The sequence below is a fragment of the Daucus carota genome, chromosome 4, assembly GCF_001625215.2.
Source record: "Daucus carota subsp. sativus chromosome 4, DH1 v3.0, whole genome shotgun sequence".
Lineage (NCBI taxonomy): Eukaryota > Viridiplantae > Streptophyta > Magnoliopsida > Apiales > Apiaceae > Daucus > Daucus carota.
Window position 1 is genome coordinate 17,637,058 of NC_030384.2, and position 20,934 is coordinate 17,657,991.

Sequence of the window (20,934 nt, forward strand, 5' to 3'; positions counted from 1 at the left end):
CTCAAAATAATTATATAAGTTATGTAATTTATTTATTAAATTAATTCACACTCGAATTAATTTAATTTATGAATTTATATAATTAATATAATTAAGTGGATAATTATTGAATTAATTATATACAAGAAAATACATTTTATATGGTTTTTGAGCACGGTATGACAATCTAATTGATTGTCATACCGCACTATGTCTCCTGCCATAGTCAGGAGGCGTGACAAACCTTTGGTTTGTCATACCGAATGACTTAGGCATGACAATTGTTCATTGTCATACCGAAGTCACAAGGTATGACAATCCCTTGGTTTGTCATACCGTTTGTCATGCCACTCTACCTTAGCCACCAAGTATCAATTGTCATACCTTCCCACTGATTGTCATACCGTTTGTCATACGGTTGTCATACCTATTCTAAGAGAGCATGACAATGCTTGTAATTGTCATACCTTCCCTTGGTTTGTCATTCTGATTGTCATACCTTCTCTTAGATTGTCATACCTTCTCACTTGTGCCATGACAATGCTTCTAATTGTCATACCTTTTGTCATAGCACTTGTTTAGATTGTCATAAAGCTTCCTAGAGTTGTCATGCCTACCTTTGTCATACAAGTTCAAGGTGTTGCCTATAAATATGGCCTCACCTCCTTCATTTGTAAATGTTCATTGCCTTGTAAACTTTCAAGTTGTTTGTAACTTGCTATTCGTTAAATCCACAGTTTCCTGTGCTTTGATCATTCGGTTGTTTTAATCCCTAAATTAGAATACTTCCTGTCAAATTTATTCTAAAATATTTAGTGGACATTAAAACTGAACCTTAATTAATTTAATAACGACTTTCAAGTTTAAATAACTTTTTACTTGAACCTTGTTTATTTAATTAATTAAAATCTGATTATCCTGTTTTATTTAAATCAGATTTATTCCGCGCGAATTTTGTGACGATTGTATTCAACCCCCCCTTATACAATCGTATCGGGACCTAACATTTATAGATTTAATGGGCAAAATCATCATGTTTTTGGGACCCTCATACCTAATGAAGGAAAGGATCCCAAATTTTGTCAATTATATATTTATGACACTGAAAATGAGGTTGAAAATAGGATGAAATGGGTAAAGGTAAATAATGGGGAACCTGTGGAGGCTGCTGCTGCTCGTGGTTTGTTAGATATGTTGGATTCGACAAATGAGTTAGTTCCTTTTTTTCGTATGGCACGTGATAGGTTCAAAGAAGATGCTGTGCAGGATCTGAAAATTGTCATGAAAATATCACGTGCTGATAGTGGTCGTGAGAATTTTATTGGTCCTTCCAATGAAGTTGGTGCTATCATGGTGGGTGATCTGGAAGATACCTGTGGTGAGAGGGATATTATCATTCACAGTATTAAGCATGGACTTCAACGTATAAGTGATATGCATCCTAAATTAATGGCTTTACAATACCCATTGCTTTTTCCAAGAGGTGAGGATGGATACTCAGATGATATTCCTTATGAGAAGACCAAGAACAACGCAGGAAAGAAACGTACGAGGGTCACCATGAAGGAGTATTACTCTTATCGATTACAAGTCCGGCATAATGAGGTGCATTACTTATGTCCTTAATTCATATAAATGATATTTTAATCTACTCACATCAAAACCATTATTGTGCTATACTGTTTGTTATAATAAAAATATAGTTATATTAATGTTGTCTTCTCATTTTTGAACAAATAGGGAATACTCCAAGGCTTGGTGGCAGACTATTTCAACAATATGTTGTTGATTCTTTTTCGGCTATTGAACAAGCCCGTTTGTGGTGGTATCGAACTCATCAAACCACTCTTCGCAATGACCTCTACACAAATATCAAAAAAAGTCTTAGCATGGGTGAAGGTAGCACAACTAATGTGGGTAAAGGTTTTATACTGCTTGCCAGCTTTCTTGGTTCTCGAAGATATATGCAACAGTGCTTTCAAGATGCCCTTGCAGTCTGTAGGCATATTGGACACCCGGACATTTTCTTGACCATGACTACTAATCCTTTGTGGGATGAAATTATTCACATGATGAAAAACATGCCAGGCTGCTTACCTGTCGACTCTCCTGATGTTACTGCGCGTGTTTTCAAGCTTAAACTTGATCAAATTGTTGACGATATAAAGGACAAGGGCTATTTTGGAAAATGTGCTGCAAGTGAGTTATAATTTTTTTCCCTTAAGATATAATTATATTATTATTATTGTGGATTATAATCTGAGCAGCTGTTATCTGCTGATAATTTCTTTATTTGTCAAAATTTGATAATTTTCATTTGTAATGAAACAGTCATGTATGTTGTTGAGTTTCAAAAGCGTGGTTTGCCTCATGTCCACATGCTCATTTGGTTGGATACAAATTCAAAGAAAAAACTGAATGCAAATGTGGACAGCTTTGTATCGGCTGAAATTCCCGATCCAGATAAAGATCCTATTGGTTATAAAGCTGTAGCCAGACACATGATGCACGGTCCCTGTGGTTTGCTCAATACCAAGTCTCCTTGCATGAAGGACATGAAGTGTAGTAAACACTTCCCTAAAAAGTATGTTTAATTCAATGTTTTTTTTCCTGATGACACTTATATCTCAGCTTGCAAATTTCAGACTTGCAAAGGCATCCATCCAAAAAGACAGAACTTACTAACTAGATCATTAACATGTTGTAGGTATTGCTCTCAAACTATGTTTGATCAATCGGGGTTTCCTGTTTACAAGCGCCGTAATACAGGGATCACAGTGAAGAAAGGAAATCATGAGCTTGACAATCAATATGTAGTTCCATACAACCGCGATCTACTGGTGAAGTACCAATGTCACATGAACGTGGAGATTTGCTGTCATGCACGTAGCCTTAAATACCTGTTTAAATATTGTCTCAAAGGTCATGACCGTGCTACAGTTGAGATTTCGAACAAAACAAATGAGGCTCAGTCTACTTCTGCAGATGTTCCCAGAGATGAGATCCAGACCTATTTTGATGGACGTTACATATGCGGTGCTGAGGCAACCTACAGGATATTTGGATTTGACATCCATTATCGATCTATCTCTGTTCTTCGACTATCCTTTCACTTACCAGGCAAACGTAATTGTACATTTAGAGAAGGCGAGGAACTTCACAAGGTTGTGCAAAGGGAGAAATTTAAACAAAGTCAACTGGAGGCTTTCTTCCAACTGAACCAGAAGGACATCAATGCAAGGAAATTCACTTATGATGAAATTCCAAGGTACTATGTTTGGAATGAATCTGACTCAATTTGGACGGTACGTAAGAAAGGCACCCAATTAGGCAGGCTGCTATTCACTCACCATACTTCTGGGGAAATTTGGTACTTGCGCTTATTGCTCACAAAGGTCAGGGGACCAACATCATTCAACCATCTCAAAACTGTTGATGGTGTTTGTTGCAATACATTTAAAGAAGCGTGTCATAAATATGGTTTCCTGGAAGACGATAATGAATGGAACGAGCTTCTTCAGGAATGTTCAAATTGTGGGTTTCCAGGACAAATCCGTGAGCTTTTTGTCCATATAATGGTCAATTGCCAGGTCACTGACTTATCTTCTCTTTGGAAAAAGTACTGGAAGAGCATGAGTGATGACATTGTCATGCGTCATCGGAAGGAAGATGTCAATAAGCATGTGTCTATAAGCGACAAACAACTTCAATTTTATGTCCTAGCAGGTCCAGAAGATTTCCTCTTGCTTTTTTCTGATTACAGTCACATGATCATATTAGTGCAACACACACATTTCTAATATATTCATATTATAGTTGCCGTCTACCTGATAAGCTATAACTTTTTGGACCAGACCTTTTAATCTTTGCACTGACATACCTAATAACCCACATTTCACAGCATTTCACACTACTGTCATGTTGCTGTGTATTCCAGATTTTTTGGTCACTCCTAGACGTCCTTCGTCATGTTGCTGTGCATTTTGTCACTTTAATTATTTATATGATAATTATATTCATGAATTTAGTACCCAATGTTCACATGTTATTTTTAGATTTCATTTTTATAGGTGTTATTATATTTCTGGAATGTTCTATGAACAATAAATTTATATTCAACAGTCATTAATTTAGAAAATGACTTTAACAATTTTGATGCTTGCTGAAATTAGCTAATTACCGTAAAAATCTAAACCTCCAATCACAAATTAACTTTGAAGTTGATCTGATCCATCAAATGAGCATATTAGTGCACCACAAACATTACTAATAGGTCATATTATGTTATATGTCCATCTCATAAGCTATAGAATGGAACATATGGTCTTTTAACACTATTGTCATTTGTTGTGTATTCCAGAAATTGATAAATTACTCAGATCTATTGGGAAGTCACTACAACAGTTTGCTCAGCTGCCGCAGCCTCCATCTTCATTTCTTCACAGAGGAGCTGATAACTTGATAAAGGATGAGACAAGCTATGATGTTCAAGAAATGGAAGAAGAGTTCAACAAGCTTTTCCCTAACTTGAATACAGAGCAGCTTGAGGTGTACAACGCTGTATACAATTCTGTTCAAAACGGCGAAGGTCGTTTGTTCTTTGTTTATGGAAGTGGTGGGTGTGGAAAGACCTACGTGTGGAAAACTCTAATATACAAACTCAGATCAATGGGGAAGATTGTCTTGCCAGTTGCATCTTCTGGGATCGCTGCTACTTTAATGCCTGGTGGGAGGACAGCCCATTCTAGATTCAAGATTCCTATTGTCCTGGATGAAGATTCATGTTGCTCAATATCTCACAATTCGGATATTGCAGAGCTTATAAAAAATACCAGCCTTATCATATGGGACGAGGCTCCCATGCAGCACCGGTATGCTTTCGAATGCCTTGACAGATCACTTAGAGATAAAATGGACTTTTCCTGATTTCCCAATTCATTTTAAGAGTCCTTCTTATCTTAGTGAGCGAGCGATTTTGACTCCAACAAACCAAACTGTAGGCCACCCGAACTCTGTAATTGTTGGTACTATTCCAGGTGACACAAAATCCTACTACATTGTGGATAAAGCTGAAGATTTTGGGGGGACTGCTTCAGATTTGAATTTTGCGTTTCCACCAGAGTATTTGAATTCTTATAATATCCCAGGGCTTCCACCACATCAAATGGATTTGAAGGTTGGTGTCGCTGTGATGCTTATGCGAAATTTAAACCAAACTCTCGGACTTTGCAATGGAACAAGGATGATGGTCACCAAATGTTTGAAACATCGTGTTGAGTGCGAAGTAATCTGTGGTGCATTCGTTGGGAGTAGACACTTTATTCCGAGGATGGAGCTTTATCCAACCGAGACAAAACTCCCATTTAAGCTTATAAGGAAACAGATGCCTTTGCAAATCTGCTACTCAATGACTATTAACGAATCTCAAGGCCAATCTCTTGAAAGAGTTGGTTTATTTCTACCAAAGCCAGCATTCACACATGGTCAAATATATGTAGCCGTTAGTAGGGTGACATCTCCATCTGGTCTGAGACTTTTCATCGATGCAAACACAGGTGCACCGACAAATATAACCCAGAATATAGTGTACAAGGAGGTATTTTACAACTTGCCCAAAGTCTAAGCTTTGATACAACTTTTTTTGAGCTATCTGGTGATTTTTGGAGGTTTCAGGAATTGAGTAGATGCTCCTAGCATAAACAGTACTCTGAATACAACCTTATCAATGTGTTATATCTTTTTTTTGTGTACTCTTGAGAAAAGGATTATGGATCCTTTTTGGTAACAACATATTTGGTGCTATCATGTTTGAAGATAGGAATGGATGTCACTATTTTTGTTTCGTTTTTTTCTGTTTTGCTGCCTAAAACCTTGATGCATGAATTTCTTACCTTACCCAATTGAACGCAGAATCTCCACTAAAAGTTATCAATAACACTGTCTACAATAGTAATAAACCATGCATTACAAAAAACAAACATGAACAGAAATCGAAATATAGAATCTTGCAAATTGAAAACCCACTTTTTACAGAGCATCCAATTAGATCTAACTTATATTAAATCATTAACATAAAATCTAATATAATGAGTTCTAAAAGAAAATTAAACATGATTCTTTAGCACTCTCAAACTGAATTGGTCAGGGGATTGTTTTGGACACTCAAAAACAAGTTTATCTCCAACATCAAGATGCAGACAATCACGCATAATCTGCCATCCATCTACGATCGTAGAATAGTAGTGATTGTCACGCTTGCGAATATCAAGTATCCAACAGCCTTCTCCACAGTAAACATTGATTGTTTGGATATTGTCCCACATGTTACACAGCTTTCTATACTCATTTGAAATTTCCTACAAAACAAAAAACTTAATTCAAAACTATTATATATTCATTAATATATCAAAATGCAGATCAGATTTTACTCACAACAATGTAACAATCGGGTGACATGTGTTTCTCTTCCACAATTATTTCAAAAAAACTAATATTTCCACAATGTTGGGGGTTGGGAATTATCCCCTGTCAAACATAATAACAAAAGATTATCGTAAGAAGCAGTCTGCAAAAATCCAATGTGGTCAAAATTAGATACAAAAAGAAAAAAAAAACATGCACATGTACCAACTGATAGGGGTGTTCCAGGGAAGATAATCTCATAAAGATCTTCAGCGAAAGCAGATACTTGGATTTGTGATTTCCCATCAAATGCAAACAACAACATATGGACTGAATCCCTTATGTCCTGCTATATCAAACATAGATGCCAGTCCCCTCAATTTTTGCGAGTGATGACAAAAAGCTCCCTTCATTTTCATCCCATTACTGAACAGATATGTTATACGTTCGGGGATAAACCGTCCACAACGATCCAAGAATGCTAACGGAGGATTCTATAAAATACTTATCGAAACATCAGTTGGTACATCTCCCATTACATCTATAAATATATAAAGTTGACTAAAGTTACTAAATTTAAATAATACAACTTAAATTACTTACAACTTCATCAGGAACACTTCCTCTCTTCTGAATTAAGCACATAAACCTCCAACCTCCGTTCCCAATAGTCACTATAACAAGTTATAAATTTAAACATCAAGAACGAAGTCATCATACCGTGCCTTTTTTTTTCATGCTATTAAACTAAACTACTCACCTAATTGTGGAATGCATTCTTTGAATAGGTCAACTATATAAGGATAATTAACTTCTGAGCAGTTGCTACCTATTACATAAACATTGATGTAATAACGCCCAAAGTACTGAAACAATAACCACTCATCCCCTTTCAGTTCTAAGTACTTGAAAAAACATAGTACACCATTCAATATTCCTTTGCTCATATCAAATTCAACTGGTATCACATAACCATTTCTCAATTTCAGATCCACTGTGCTTTGGAGTAGATGACCATATTTAGCACAGAATTCACGAGGAAGACTCTGTAACATTACAATAGCTAATTAACTGAAGGCCTTTTTAAATATACATATGTCAACATATAGTTTCACATTAAGATAATTGGGATTTTTATCAGTACATTGGATGCCGTGTCTGTTTGATTCAATCTTTTACAAAACTTCTTTGCCACAAGACCTGATGATTCCATTCCTGCAACAGTTTCAAATTGAAGTCAAAGTTTTCAGATTAGTAGAAAAAACCAAAAAACGAAAGAAGTTTATGCATTACAGAGCTACCTTCAGCATACGCCTGCACACAGAAAAGTGAAAGTATATGATATGGCGATATAAAAAACACTTCACAGTTGCTTTAAGTAGAGTAAGACTTTAATTTTTTGTCTTCATTATCTGTTTATAACAAACTGCTAAACGCCTGTTACTTGCAGACTTTATTTTGAAATACAGAGCAAGATTAACATTGTAACCTTATTTATTAGGTTGAATGAGACTGCTCAACCATAGTAGATATCTCAAATAAAAGGAAAAAATATATTTATTCTTATTCGTATTAAATTTTGTGTTCTTAAAAAATTGGAATTTTTAATTATCTTAATCATCATTACTATTTAGATACAAAAACAGTTAAGACAAGTTTTTTAGTTTGACATCGGGAAGCTTTTCTTATTTTTTGTTATTATTTGGAAGCTTTTTGGGATTGGTCGATATAATTAGAATTCTGTATTTGGAAGCTTTTATGTTATTATTTGGAAGGTTTGGAACATCTGTTGGATAAGTCGATATTTAATGCAGCATGCTTAAAACAAGTTCAATATTTTCTCTCCAGTTTAATTTTTGGAAATGTCACTATATATTTAAGACTATTTTTATTTTGATACATTATAATTCTGGGTCATTCTTTATATTCCTTATCAGTTAGTGTCGTCCTGTTTTGCGGTTCTTAAAACATTTTGTAAAATATACAACTCCTGAAATTTTATTTTCCTTTTTTTTTTGTAAGCTTCTTTGGACATGTCGATAAAACATATTTCATGCTTAATAGTTGCCATATTTCCAAAGTAGAGTAATAGATATTCAACTTTACTCTTCTTTGGACATGTCGATGTAACATATTTCAGCTTTTTATAGGCATTTGTTTTATTAATTTAGATTTATCTCCAGTTTCATATTTCAAAATGTTAATATAAATACATTTATGACTCACGTTATATTGATATGTTATAATTATGGGACATTCTTTATGTTCCTTATAAGTTATTGTCGTGTTCTCCTCCGGTTTTATGTTGTTTTTCAAAACATATACAGTTACAAACATTTGATTTTGCTATTATGTTTGGAAGCTTTTGTGGACAAGTTGATATTTAGATTAAAACAAGTTTTTTTTATTAAATTATTGTATTCTTTTTTAAATTATCGACCTATCTATTTATAAGAAGACCCAATGATCCCATTCCTACAACCGTTTCATATTTGAAAATGTGAATATAAAAAATTTCTATGACTCCTGTTAGATTGATATTTTACAATTATGGGACATTTTTTGTCTTCCTTATAAGTTATTGTCGTGTTCTCTTCCGCTTTTATGTTGTTTTTTAAAACATATACAGCTATAAACCTTTGATTTTACAATTACTTTTGGATGTTATAATTATGGGACATTCTTTATGTTCCTTATAAGTTATTGTCGTGTTCTCCTCCGGTTTTATGTTGTTTTTCAAAACATATACAGTTACAAACATTTGATTTTGCTATTATGTTTGGAAGCTTTTGTGGACAAGTTGATATTTAGATTAAAACAAGTTTTTTATTAAATTATTGTATTCTTTTTTAAATTATCGACCTATCTATTTATAAGAAGACCCAATGATCCCATTCCTACAACCGTTTCATATTTGAAAATGTGAATATAAAAAATTTCTATGACTCCTGTTAGATTGATATCTTACAATTATGGGACATTTTTTGTCTTCCTTATAAGTTATTGTCGTGTTCTCTTCCGCTTTTATGTTGTTTTTTAAAACATATACAGCTATAAACCTTTGATTTTACAATTACTTTTGGAAGCTTTTGTGGACAAGTTGATATTTATGTTAAAACAAGGTTTTTATATTAAGTTATTGTACTGTTTCCACAAATATCTCCAATTAGATTTTTCAAAATGTTAAAACATATTTACCGATGCTGTTATATTGATAAATTAAAGTTGTGGGAGGTTCCACTTCTTATATATCAATTTCTGTTGTGCTCTGTATCATTTTTATGTCTATTTGTAACATATAAAGATCCAAATAGTTTCTTCTACCTATTATTTCTGTTGTACTAAATTCAAAATCACGACTCCTATTATAGTGATAATTTACATTTGTTAAACATTCTTTATCTTTCTTATTAATTACTGTTGGGTTCTTTTGGAGTATTATGTCCAAACAATAAGATATACAGCTCCAAAAAATTTATTTTATCGTTGGGTTCTTGCTATTATATTTTTTTTGAACAGGTCTATATTTTCTGAGGCATGATTAAAACATCTTAATATTTATTTTCAAATTTGACCAATACAAAATTCAGTGAGCTACGTGTTATATTAAATTTTCCTGATTTTTTAAATAAAGATTAGTTTAGTTGTATATATTACGTGAATACCACTTAGATGTGAAATGGTTAAGTGTTTTGGCGGTTTATTATTTCATTCAACTTTTATGTTTTTGTCTGTATTTGTTTTCCCGCTCTCCTGAGCCAGATACCTATCGAATATTCCAACATGTAATAAAAATTAGATAACACCAACATTGGATTCTCTCTAAACAGTTTCAACCACACATTTATGTTGACCAGAATCCTTTTTTTGGGGACTTCCCGTCTGTATATAATTCAATTCATGCTCCGGATCTGAGACCAACACATAGCAACTTATACAAGTACAAGTACAAGTAAGTAGTTCTCTCACCCAACTTCTTACAACCAAATTAAATACATACTTAACTGCTCGCTACTGACTTTGACAGGATGCAAGAGGTATCAATCTTCAACAAATATGATAAGGTGCAGCAGCTTCATAGCGAAAGAACTGAATGGACCTTGCGTGTTCGAGCTCAAGCTGTCTGGAAAGGGATAAATAGACAAACCCAAGAATTTCGAGGTTTAAATGTGATTTTCATCGATGATTCGGTACCAGCTCTGATACTTATTTCACTCTTAAATGTTCTTGGTCTGTGCTCTGTAATTCATTTATAAATATGTTTTTTTGGCTTAGAACTGGAGGATTCATGCTTTTGTCAGTGCAAAGATTAGTGTCTTCTTTGATGATATCCTTAAAGAAGGGGTCATCTACACACTGTCAAATTTTCATGTTAGAGACTACGGCACTGAGGAAAAAAATAGGGCAGTTAGATTTGGAAAGCACATTTACTTTGCAAATCACACACAGTTGGTTCCAGAAGTTGATAACATCACCAACATAGCTCCTTATGCTTTTGATCTATTTCTAATTGCTGATGCAAGGACTCTGCTTAATGATACTCGCTTCTTGATTGGTAAAGTAACAAAAAATTGCTTAAATCATTATGGAAATAATGTTTATGATATCAATCTCAGTCCATTTAATTAATTAATCCTTACGTAGATACTGTTGGTAAACTGGAAGACAAAAATATCGAAACTGTTCACTCCAAAGAGGATGAGAAGAAAGTTCATATCCGCTTTAGGATTTCAGATGAGAGGTGATAATCTCCTAAAATTTGGATCTCTCAATCAAATATAATACTGAATTAGTATGTGCTTCCTTAAAAAGATTTAGACTAAATGTTTTCTATTATTGAATCAGGTCATATATCAATGTTACCTTTTTCGGTGATTTGGCTGTTCAATTTGAGAAATCTGTGAAAGAAATCAAAGATGCTGACATTTCAGTAATAATATCAAGTGCCAAGGTTAACGAACACGAAGGTATTCTCGGTTTACTTAATCTCATCTGTGAAGAACACCTTAACAAGTATGTTAGTTTTCTTACTAATGTTCTTCGAACAATTCTCACGATTCAACTTCAGGAACTATATGCCTCAACAACTATCCGGCTACTAGGTTCTACCTTAATGCAAAACATCACAGTGTCACAAAACTGTTTAAAAGGTATTTAAAAGTCCAAATATTGTGACCCCATTAGATAAGAAAGTGTTCTGATTTTTTTTTATGTTCCATTGAATGCATATGTTGCTCAGAATGACTGATCCTGCATACTGTGTGAATACTGATGAACCTTTGCTGGACCATACCCCTCCACTAATTTCAGTTGAAGATATAAAAAAATTAACCAAGGATTTTATTGAGGTATACTTTTGAGTTATGTGTTTAAATACTTCATTTATAGCCCTTTTAGTGCCAATGTTTTGTAGATTATTGAGATTAAAGCTTTGGTACTTTGAATTTTAACGCAGAAAAAAGTAAGGTGCCAGATTACTGTTAAGAAGGTTGATGAGAAGAGTAATTGGTATGACAATGTTTGTAGTACATGTGGAGTTGAGGTAACAACCGTTGATGGACGATATCGATGTGTCCTCTGTTCTAGGAATGTCCCATTTCCGGACAAAAGGTTATATTGATTAAAAAATGTTTCCTTCTGTGAATAAATAGATTTGTGAATAATAAACATCATCTTTTATTTGCTTTACTAATTGTTTTGTTCATTGTTTTTTAACTTAATATTCCATAGTAAATTTCCAATTTTTTCAGGTTCCGGATTGCTACACTTTGCAATGATACTACTGGGCTCATTGCCATAGTCTTTCCTGATGATGAAATCCAACGAATCATAGGAAAGAATGCCTTCGAATTAGAAGATGAAGTAAGTCTGTATATGCTTATGTTGCCCATGTAGGGAAAACTGTGTCTTATTTAAATTTTTAAATTTGAATTCTGATAAATTGGATGATTCATTGATCAGGTTGGAGATGAGAATAAATTCCCTACTTTGCTGAAGAATTTCGAAAAAAAAGATTACGTCATTACATTAACTATAAGTGAGAGGAATGTTAACAAAATCAGCAACATATACACAGCTACCGACATTTCTGATCCTATTGAAGTGTTAGGAAACCACAGCCCCACTAATGAAGCACTGGTGACTCCGGCCAAGGATCCAGTGGTTAATCCTGCAAAGGCACCAATCGTTCAGAACTGTGACAACATTACTGCATCTGTATAATTTCAATAATTTGTCTTACTAAATACATTCTGCATGGTATATTCCAGTTACAAACTAATTCTGGGTACAAATTTTTTAAAAATACTATAGGAAATTCCATGCAGCCTGTCTACTAAAAGTAGCCCGCCTACAGCAAACTCAACAAACAAATAAAGGAGGAACGAGAAGAAAAATGATGTTCAGTATGAATTGGAAGATGATGTCCCTATTGGAAAATTCAAAATTCAGAAGACAGATAAGGTGATAATCGAATACTGCAATATTGTGGTTCTTGCTTTTGCGGATAATTCATATATTTTGTTAATAAATTTTCTCACACTTAGGTCTGATGGTCGTGCCTCTTCTGAATGGTGGAACCTTGAAACCTAATTTTCTTTTGGTAGATTGGAGGACTATGCCTGGAGACTTTCTTTTGCTGTGGCTTGCTTTTATTAGTTTTCTGTTTAATGAATGTTGTCTGGAAAACATTTGGCATCTACATTTAACTATGGATGTAATGATACCACCTATTTTGATGCAACTCTTGAACAAACCTTATTGGTGTAGATGGTATCTACATTTGTGTATTAAATGATAATCCTTTTGGTTGCCTGATTTTATGTAAGCCTGAAATGTAATATTGTTGTGACAGTACTATTGCTACTTGATTGTAAAATCCAGCTGCATTTCGAAGAAGTCATTACAGAGCATTATCCTGTTTGATATTTGATAATATCTGTCATGAATATTTTTTTTATTATTTAGTCTATTTGCATCTCCAATTCAAGCCTCTATATATATACATCTTAATACATGACAAGCATCCATCACTTAGTCTATACTCATACGAAACAACGGCAACTCGAAAGTATGATAGTTTTAGTGGTCTAAAAACTACCAATTCCGATTGGATAATTTCAACCCGAGTTCTTAACCTGTGGAGAGGTTATCGAAAAACTGGAGAGCCTTTCAAAGGTTTCAACCTTCTGCTGCTTGATCACAAAGTAAGTAGAATAGAATCTACATTTTCTTAAACTTATTCTCATCAACTTTTTGCATTGTCTAATTTATATATACAAATTACTTCAGCGAGCCAGGATCCATGCTTGGGTGCCATACACCTTGGCCGACGAGTTTGAGCCCCTTATTCAACTTGGAAATCTCTATCTGCTGAAAAATTTCACTGTTAAAATGTACACTAATGAAGATAAGTTCAGGTGTCTTCGTTCGAATTATCAAATTGTCTTTAACGAGGAAACTGAATTGATTCATCTTGAAGAAAATGTGGTTAAAGTCGAAAATTGTTGCTTTGATTTCTATGAGATAGCCGAGCTTGAAACTCTGTCCAAGCAGAACACATACTTAACTGGTACAGAAAAACTAAATCTTTCAACACTCTATCTGAAACTAATTTCTTAGTAGTCATTTCTTTCCGAATATTCATCCCTCATACATGGTTTTTAAATATTGTGTAGATGTTGTTGGAATCTTGGAGGACCATGACCCTATTCGCAAAATACAAAATCGAAACGGTGTCATACAATCACAGATTATTTTCGAACTAAGTGATGGAAGGTAATTTAAAGAAATATCATTATATATTCATAAACTGATTTCCAAAGAACAACACATAATGATTTTCTTTCTGCGCTGCATATCTACCACTTGAAGAGCAAGTGTTAGGGTTACTTTCTGGGATGACTTTGCAAGGTACTTCTCTGAAAGTATCAAAGAAGCTCGAGAGTTTTCTATTATTCTGATTATTGGTTGTGCCAGGGTGACCACATGGTCAGGTATGTCTCCCAGCATTAGATCTCATATTAAAGAAATCTTGACATATATTAAAAGATGTGTTGGTCATGTTGTGTACTAGAGCAAGTGATTTTGACAAATGTGGGTGCTACAAATTTCTACATCAACTGCAATCACCGAAGTGTCAATGAACTGAGGAAACTGTAAGTGGTTTAATCACCTTGCATTCACTACTATCTAAATTAATGCATGCGAAGAGATAAACCATATGCTTTACTTGCAACAAATCTAAACACTCTTCCTGTAACAGCTTAGCAGAGAAGAAGATATCAACAAAGAGTGTTTCAACAGAAAACAGAGGAATGATGAGGTTTTATAAATGTGAAAACATACCCAAGCTAGGTGTTCATCATGCCGAGGTAAAAGCAAATTTTCATAATATGACAAATATTTTTAAACAGTAAAAATCTCATCCATAAATTTTAAACAAGTTACACTTTCATGAATACAGAGACAAATCTTTTGTCAAGTGAAACTTACAAATTTCCAGCAAGTCAAGACATGGTTCCAACCAACATGCACATCCTGCTATGCAAAAACTGTGAAAATAGAGAACCAGGATACGTGCACAGGATGCCAAAGGATTGTTCCCTATGTTGATAACATGTAAGACCACATAAATCTCTAGCCCTAATGTCCAAATATATTTATATATTTAATAAAGCTGATACTACAAATTAATTCAGGTTCGAGTTGTATGCAATTGCTTCTGATGAAACCGGATCCATCCTCATTATACTGGAAGAGCGAGAAGTGAAGAAATTGTTGGCTACAACAGTCTATGAGATTACTGCTGAGGTGATATGTTAGATATAATTGATGATTACTAATGTTCTTAAAGTTTGTTTTAGAACAGGAATCATCAGAGTTTAATATGGAAGCTGATCAGAGTTTAGTAAAGTCTGACAGAGTTTGATAAAGTCTGACAGAGTTTGATAAAGTCTGATCAGAGTTTACATAGTCAAGACTCAACAGAGTTTACACGTGGAAAGAGCTCAGAAGCGGATATACTTCAAGGAAGGATAGAAGCTGAGGAGTGATTTGCTGACTATGGAAACTAAACAGAAAACTGGAGCAATCTTTGATTGATAGAATTCATAGCTGATTTATAGGATATCAAATCAGAGATTGATTTTGTAACTGTGTCTATATAAACACAGATTAGGGTTACTCTATATGAGTTGAGTTATCGAGTATATTTTACAGAACCCTAGCAGCTCTTAGTGATACATTATAAATCACTGAGAGAGTTTTTGTAACCATTTAAGCTTTGTGAATAAGAGTTTACTGCTTTCAAGCTCTTATATTGTCTTACGGTGTTACAGATTGTGATCACTATATCAGATTGTATAGTGAATTTATAGGACCTAACAAGTGGTATCAGAGCCAGCTCTGTTAAGATTACTACAGTGAGATCTTAAACACAATCATGTCTGAAAAATCACAAGCTTCATCCTTTAGAGTTCCAATCCTTAAGGCATCTGAATATCCAGTCTGGAAAGAGAGAATGATAATATTCTTAGACTCTGTTGATCCAGAATATCTTGACAGGATCTTTGATGGACCACATATGCCCACCAAGCTCTCTGTTGGGCTTGCTGATGAACCTCAGAAGATGGTTCCAAAAGAAAAGAAAGATTATACCCCTGAGGACATCCTGTCAATTAGTAAAGACTCAAAGGTGAAACACCTTTTGCACAGTGCCCTTGACAATGCAATGTCTAATAGGGTAATTGGGTGCAAAACTGCTAAACAAATCTGGGATGCTCTGGAAACCAGATGTCAAGGAACTCAGGCCATTAAGAAAAACAGAAAAACAATCCTTACACAGGAGTATGAGCACTTTGACTCAAAATCTGGTGAGTCTTTGACAGATCTGTATGACAGATTTGTCAAACTGTTGAATGACTTATCTCTGGTGGACAAGGAATATGATCTTGAAGACTCAAATCTCAAATTCCTTCTGGCTCTTCCTGAAAAATGGGATTTGAAAGTCACCACAATAAGAGACAATCTTGATCTTGGAGAAATGTCTCTTGATGATGTTTATGGAAGACTGAAGACTCATGAACTTGAAATGGAGCAAAGGAGCAAACGTCATGGAGGAAAATCAAAGTCTGTTGCTCTGAAAGTTCAAGAAGAAGCTGCTAAGAGCAAAGGAAAAGCTCATGTCACAAAGTCTGACATTGAGTCATCAAACTCTGATGACTCAAACTCTGATGTTCCCTCAGACTCTGAAGAAAGTGATGATGAGATGATGCAGTTAGCAGCATTGATGGTGAAAAGCTTCAAGAAATTGGCCTACAAAAAGTTCAACAAAGGAAAAAGTTTTTCAAGGAAAGACAGAAACTCTGACAGAGTTTATGACAAGAAGAACTTTAAGAAGAATGAGGGCAAAGAAGGAAAAGCTGGAAAAGCTGACAAGTATACCTGTTTCAACTGTGGTGAAAAGGGACACTTTGCATCTGAATGCAAGAAAGCCAAGAAGGAAAAAGAAAAGGCCTTTATCACCAAGAAAGGAAACTGGACAGATACTTCTGATTCAGAAGAAGAAGTCAATTATGCTCTGATGGCAAACACTGACAACAACTCTGAATCTCCTGCTAAGGTACCTCATTCTACTCTTGCCTTTGATACTGAAGATATAACTGAGTTAAGATTGTTTCTTAAAACTTTGCATACCAGCTTTAGAGATCAGACTTTAGAAAATGAAAGATTAAAATCTGAAACTCTAAGTGTAAAGAAAAGGAATGATTATCTAGAAAAAGAATTAGTTCAGATGTTGGAAGTTCAGAAAGAAAGAGATGATGCTGTCATTGTCAAAGATGAATTATTAAAGAGGTATGCATCTCTTCAATCAGAACTTGCTAAGGAAAGGGAAATTATTAAAACATGGACTAATTCAGGCAAAACTACTCAGGATATCTTAGGTAGTGGAAACTGGAAGAAGGGACTAGGTTACACTGATAACTCTGAAGCTGAGTCATCAAAAACAGAGTTTGTTAAAAATCAAAAACCTAAGGTTAAACCTATCAAATTTGTTGTTGAATCCTCTAAGTCTAAACAGAGTAGACCAAAATCAGAGATTAACAAAAATTTAAAATCTGATAAGCCCAAACAGGTTAACATAGGACTGATGACTCAGAAACAGCTTAAACACAAGCTTAAAGAAGTAAAGTCTGATGACAAAAACAAGGAGCCTAGGAAGAACAGAAATGGCAAGATTGGAATAGACAAGAGTAATAACTACATGCCTGTTCCAAATGCACCTAGGAAGACATGCCATAACTGTGGTAATACTAATCATCTTGCTAATTTTTGCAGGAAGAACAAGGACATTAACTCTTTACCTACAAAGTCTGGAGTTAGAAAAAGTAGTATTAGATATAAACCACAAGATCCATGTTTTCATTGTGGTAGTTTATGGCATTCTATTTATACTTGCAAAGAATATCATAGTTTGTATTATGATTATTATCAATTGAAACCTTCTTTGAAGAAGTTTAATAAAAGCTCTGCAAGTACAAAATCTGTTTCTAGTACAAACTCTGTTGCAAAGTCTGTTAGCTCAAACTCTGATAATAATACCGCTGCAAAAGCTAACAAACTTAATAAGGCCAAGGGATCCAAGCAAGTCTGGGTCCTTAAAACTAACAATTAGTGGTCTTTGTGATTGCAGGGCAACAGGAAGAATATTCTAGTCTTGGACAGTGGATGTTCAGGACACATGACTGGAAATAAGTCCCTGCTGTCAGAGTTTGTGGAGAAGGCTGGCCCAAGTGTTTCTTATGGAGATGGCAACATAGGAAGGACTCTGGGATATGGCAACATCAATCTTGGAAATGTCATCATATCAAATGTAGCTCTTGTTCAAGGGCTAAAACACAATTTACTCTCTGTCAGTCAAATCTGTGACAGAGGATATCATGTTGATTTCTATGAAGAACACAGTGAGATAGTAAGCAAGTCAACAGGCAAAGTGGCAGTGATCGCTCACAGACATGGGAATATTTATGAAATCCACTTGCCTACAAACTCTGAAGGAAAAGCAATCTGCTTGTCTACAAGGATCTCTGCAGAAGAAAGTTGGAAGTGGCATAAGAAGCTCTCACACCTAAACTTCAACTCCATAAATGAGCTTATAAAGAAAAAGCTTGTGAGAGGACTCCCTGAATCACTACTTACATCTGATGGATTATGTGATTCATGTCAAAAGGCCAAGCAGAGAAAGACATCCTTCAAGAGTAAGACTGAATTCTCAATAAAGAAACCATATCATCTTCTACATGTTGATCTATTTGGACCAGTTAATGTACCATCCATTGCAAGGAAGAAATATGCTCTTGTCATTGTTGATGAGTATACCAGATACACTTGGGTATATTTTCTTCACTCTAAAGATGAAACAGCCTTGCATCTGATGGATCATGTGACACAACTGGACCATGGATCTGAAGACAAAGTGAAAATCATTAGAAGTGATAATGGAACTGAGTTCAGAAATTCAACAATGGAAGAGTTCTGCAAAGAAAGAGGTGTAGTGCAACAATTCTCTGCACCTGGTACACCACAGCAAAATGGTGTAGTTGAAAGGAAAAACAGGACTCTTATAGAAGCTGCCAGAACTATGCTTGATGAGGCTAAATTGCCTACTTATTTCTGGGCAGAAGCTGTTCAAACAGCTTGTTTCACTCAAAATGCAACCTTGATTAATAGGCATGGCAAGACCCCATATGAGATGGTGAAGAAAAAGAAGCCAAATCTGAAGTATTTTCATATATTTGGGTGCAAATGCTTTGTCTTGAAGACTCATCCAGAACAACTTACCAAGTTTGATCTAAAAGCTGATGAAGGCATCTTTGTAGGTTATCCTCTGATAACAAAGGCCTTCAGAGTCTACAATCTAAGAACCAAGGTGATCATGGAATCCATACATGTGTCATTTGATGACAAGAAAATCATGGGCTTAACTGATATGGATGATCATGAAGAACTGCATTTTGAAAATGAAGAAATATTCTCTGATTCGATAAACTCTGATGAGCAGTCAAACTCTGACTGTGAAAAAGATACAGCAAACTCTGATGAAAATTTACAAGTTCATGATGATGGAGCACTTGCTGAGGGGGAGCATCAGAATGTTTCAGACTCTACCCAAGATTCCTCAGAGAATGCTGACTCAAACTCATCAGAGAATACTGATTCAAACTCTGATAGCACAAATACAGGGGGAGCTACAGAGAATAATCAACAGAATCAAGAGAGCATGGATCAAGGGGGAGGATCCAATGATGAAAATGGTCAACTTCCACATGCTAGGAAGTGGACAAAATCTCACACACCTGATTTAATAATTGGAAATCCAGAAGCAGGTGTGCAAACAAGGACAGCTACAGCAAATGAATGTTTACATCATTGCTTTCTGTCACAAACAGAACCCAAAAAGGTGGAGGAAGCTCTTCAAGATCCTGATTGGATTCAAGCAATGCAAGAAGAGTTAAATGAATTTGAAAGAAATAAAGTCTGGACCCTAGTACCAAGACCTAAAGACAGATCCATAGTTGGTGCAAAATGGGTGTTTAGAAACAAAACTGACAGTGAGGGTGTCATTACAAGGAATAAAGCAAGGCTTGTGGCAAAAGGGTATTCACAACAGGAAGGTATTGATTATGATGAGACATTTGCTCCAGTTGCAAGATTGGAGGCAATTAGAATCTTTCTGGCCTATGCTGCACACAAGAAATTCAAAGTATTTCAGATGGATGTCAAAAGTGCTTTTCTAAATGGGAAACTGGATGAAGAGGTATATGTTGAACAACCTCCAGGTTTTGTGGATCCAAAACATCCAGACTATGTCTACAGGTTGGACAAAGCACTTTATGGACTAAAGCAGGCTCCAAGGGCATGGTATGAAACTCTAGCTCAATTTCTTCTTGAAAGTGGATTTACTAGAGGTACCATAGATAAAACTCTGTTTTATTTGAATCATGGCAATGATCTGCTTTTAGTTCAAATCTATGTTGATGACATTATTTTTGGCTCCACTAATGCTAAACTCTGTCAAAGATTTGCCAAGCTCATGCAGTCTAGGTACCAAATGAGCATGATGGGGGAACTCAGTTATTTTCTGGGTTTACAAGTTGAACAGACTGAAGATGGGATTTTTATAAATCAAGCCAAGTATACCAGAAATCTTTTAAAGAAATTTGGTATGCAAGACAGTTCTGCTGCAACTACTCCTATGGCAACAGCAACAAAACTAGACAAAGATACTGGTGCATCAGTGGATATCACAAACTATAGAGGAATGATTGGATCATTGCTTTATCTGACTGCAAGTAGACCAGACATTATGTATGCCACATGTCTATGTGCAAGATTTCAGGCAGATCCAAGAGAACCTCATCTAATTGCAGTAAAGAGGATATTCAGATATCTCAAGGGAACCACATCATTGGGACTATGGTACCCTAGAGAATCAGATTTTAGTCTTATTGGATACTCTGATGCAGATTTTGCAGGTTGCAAAATTGACAGGAA

At 35.0% G+C, this 20,934-nt stretch overlaps 1 protein-coding gene across 1 annotated transcript; it reads left to right on the forward strand.

Annotated features, from left to right (window-relative positions):
• The first annotated feature begins 1,104 nt into the window (after nt 1–1,104).
• On the forward strand, nt 1,105–5,602 carry LOC108216935 (uncharacterized). Its single transcript, XM_017389795.2, has 6 exons — nt 1,105–1,525; nt 1,720–2,178; nt 2,311–2,563; nt 2,687–3,705; nt 4,340–4,850; nt 4,942–5,602. The coding sequence occupies exons 1-6, from the start codon at nt 1,105–1,107 to the stop codon at nt 5,600–5,602; spliced, it is 3,324 nt and encodes a 1,107-aa protein (XP_017245284.2).
• The last annotated feature ends 15,332 nt before the right edge of the window (nt 5,603–20,934 follow it).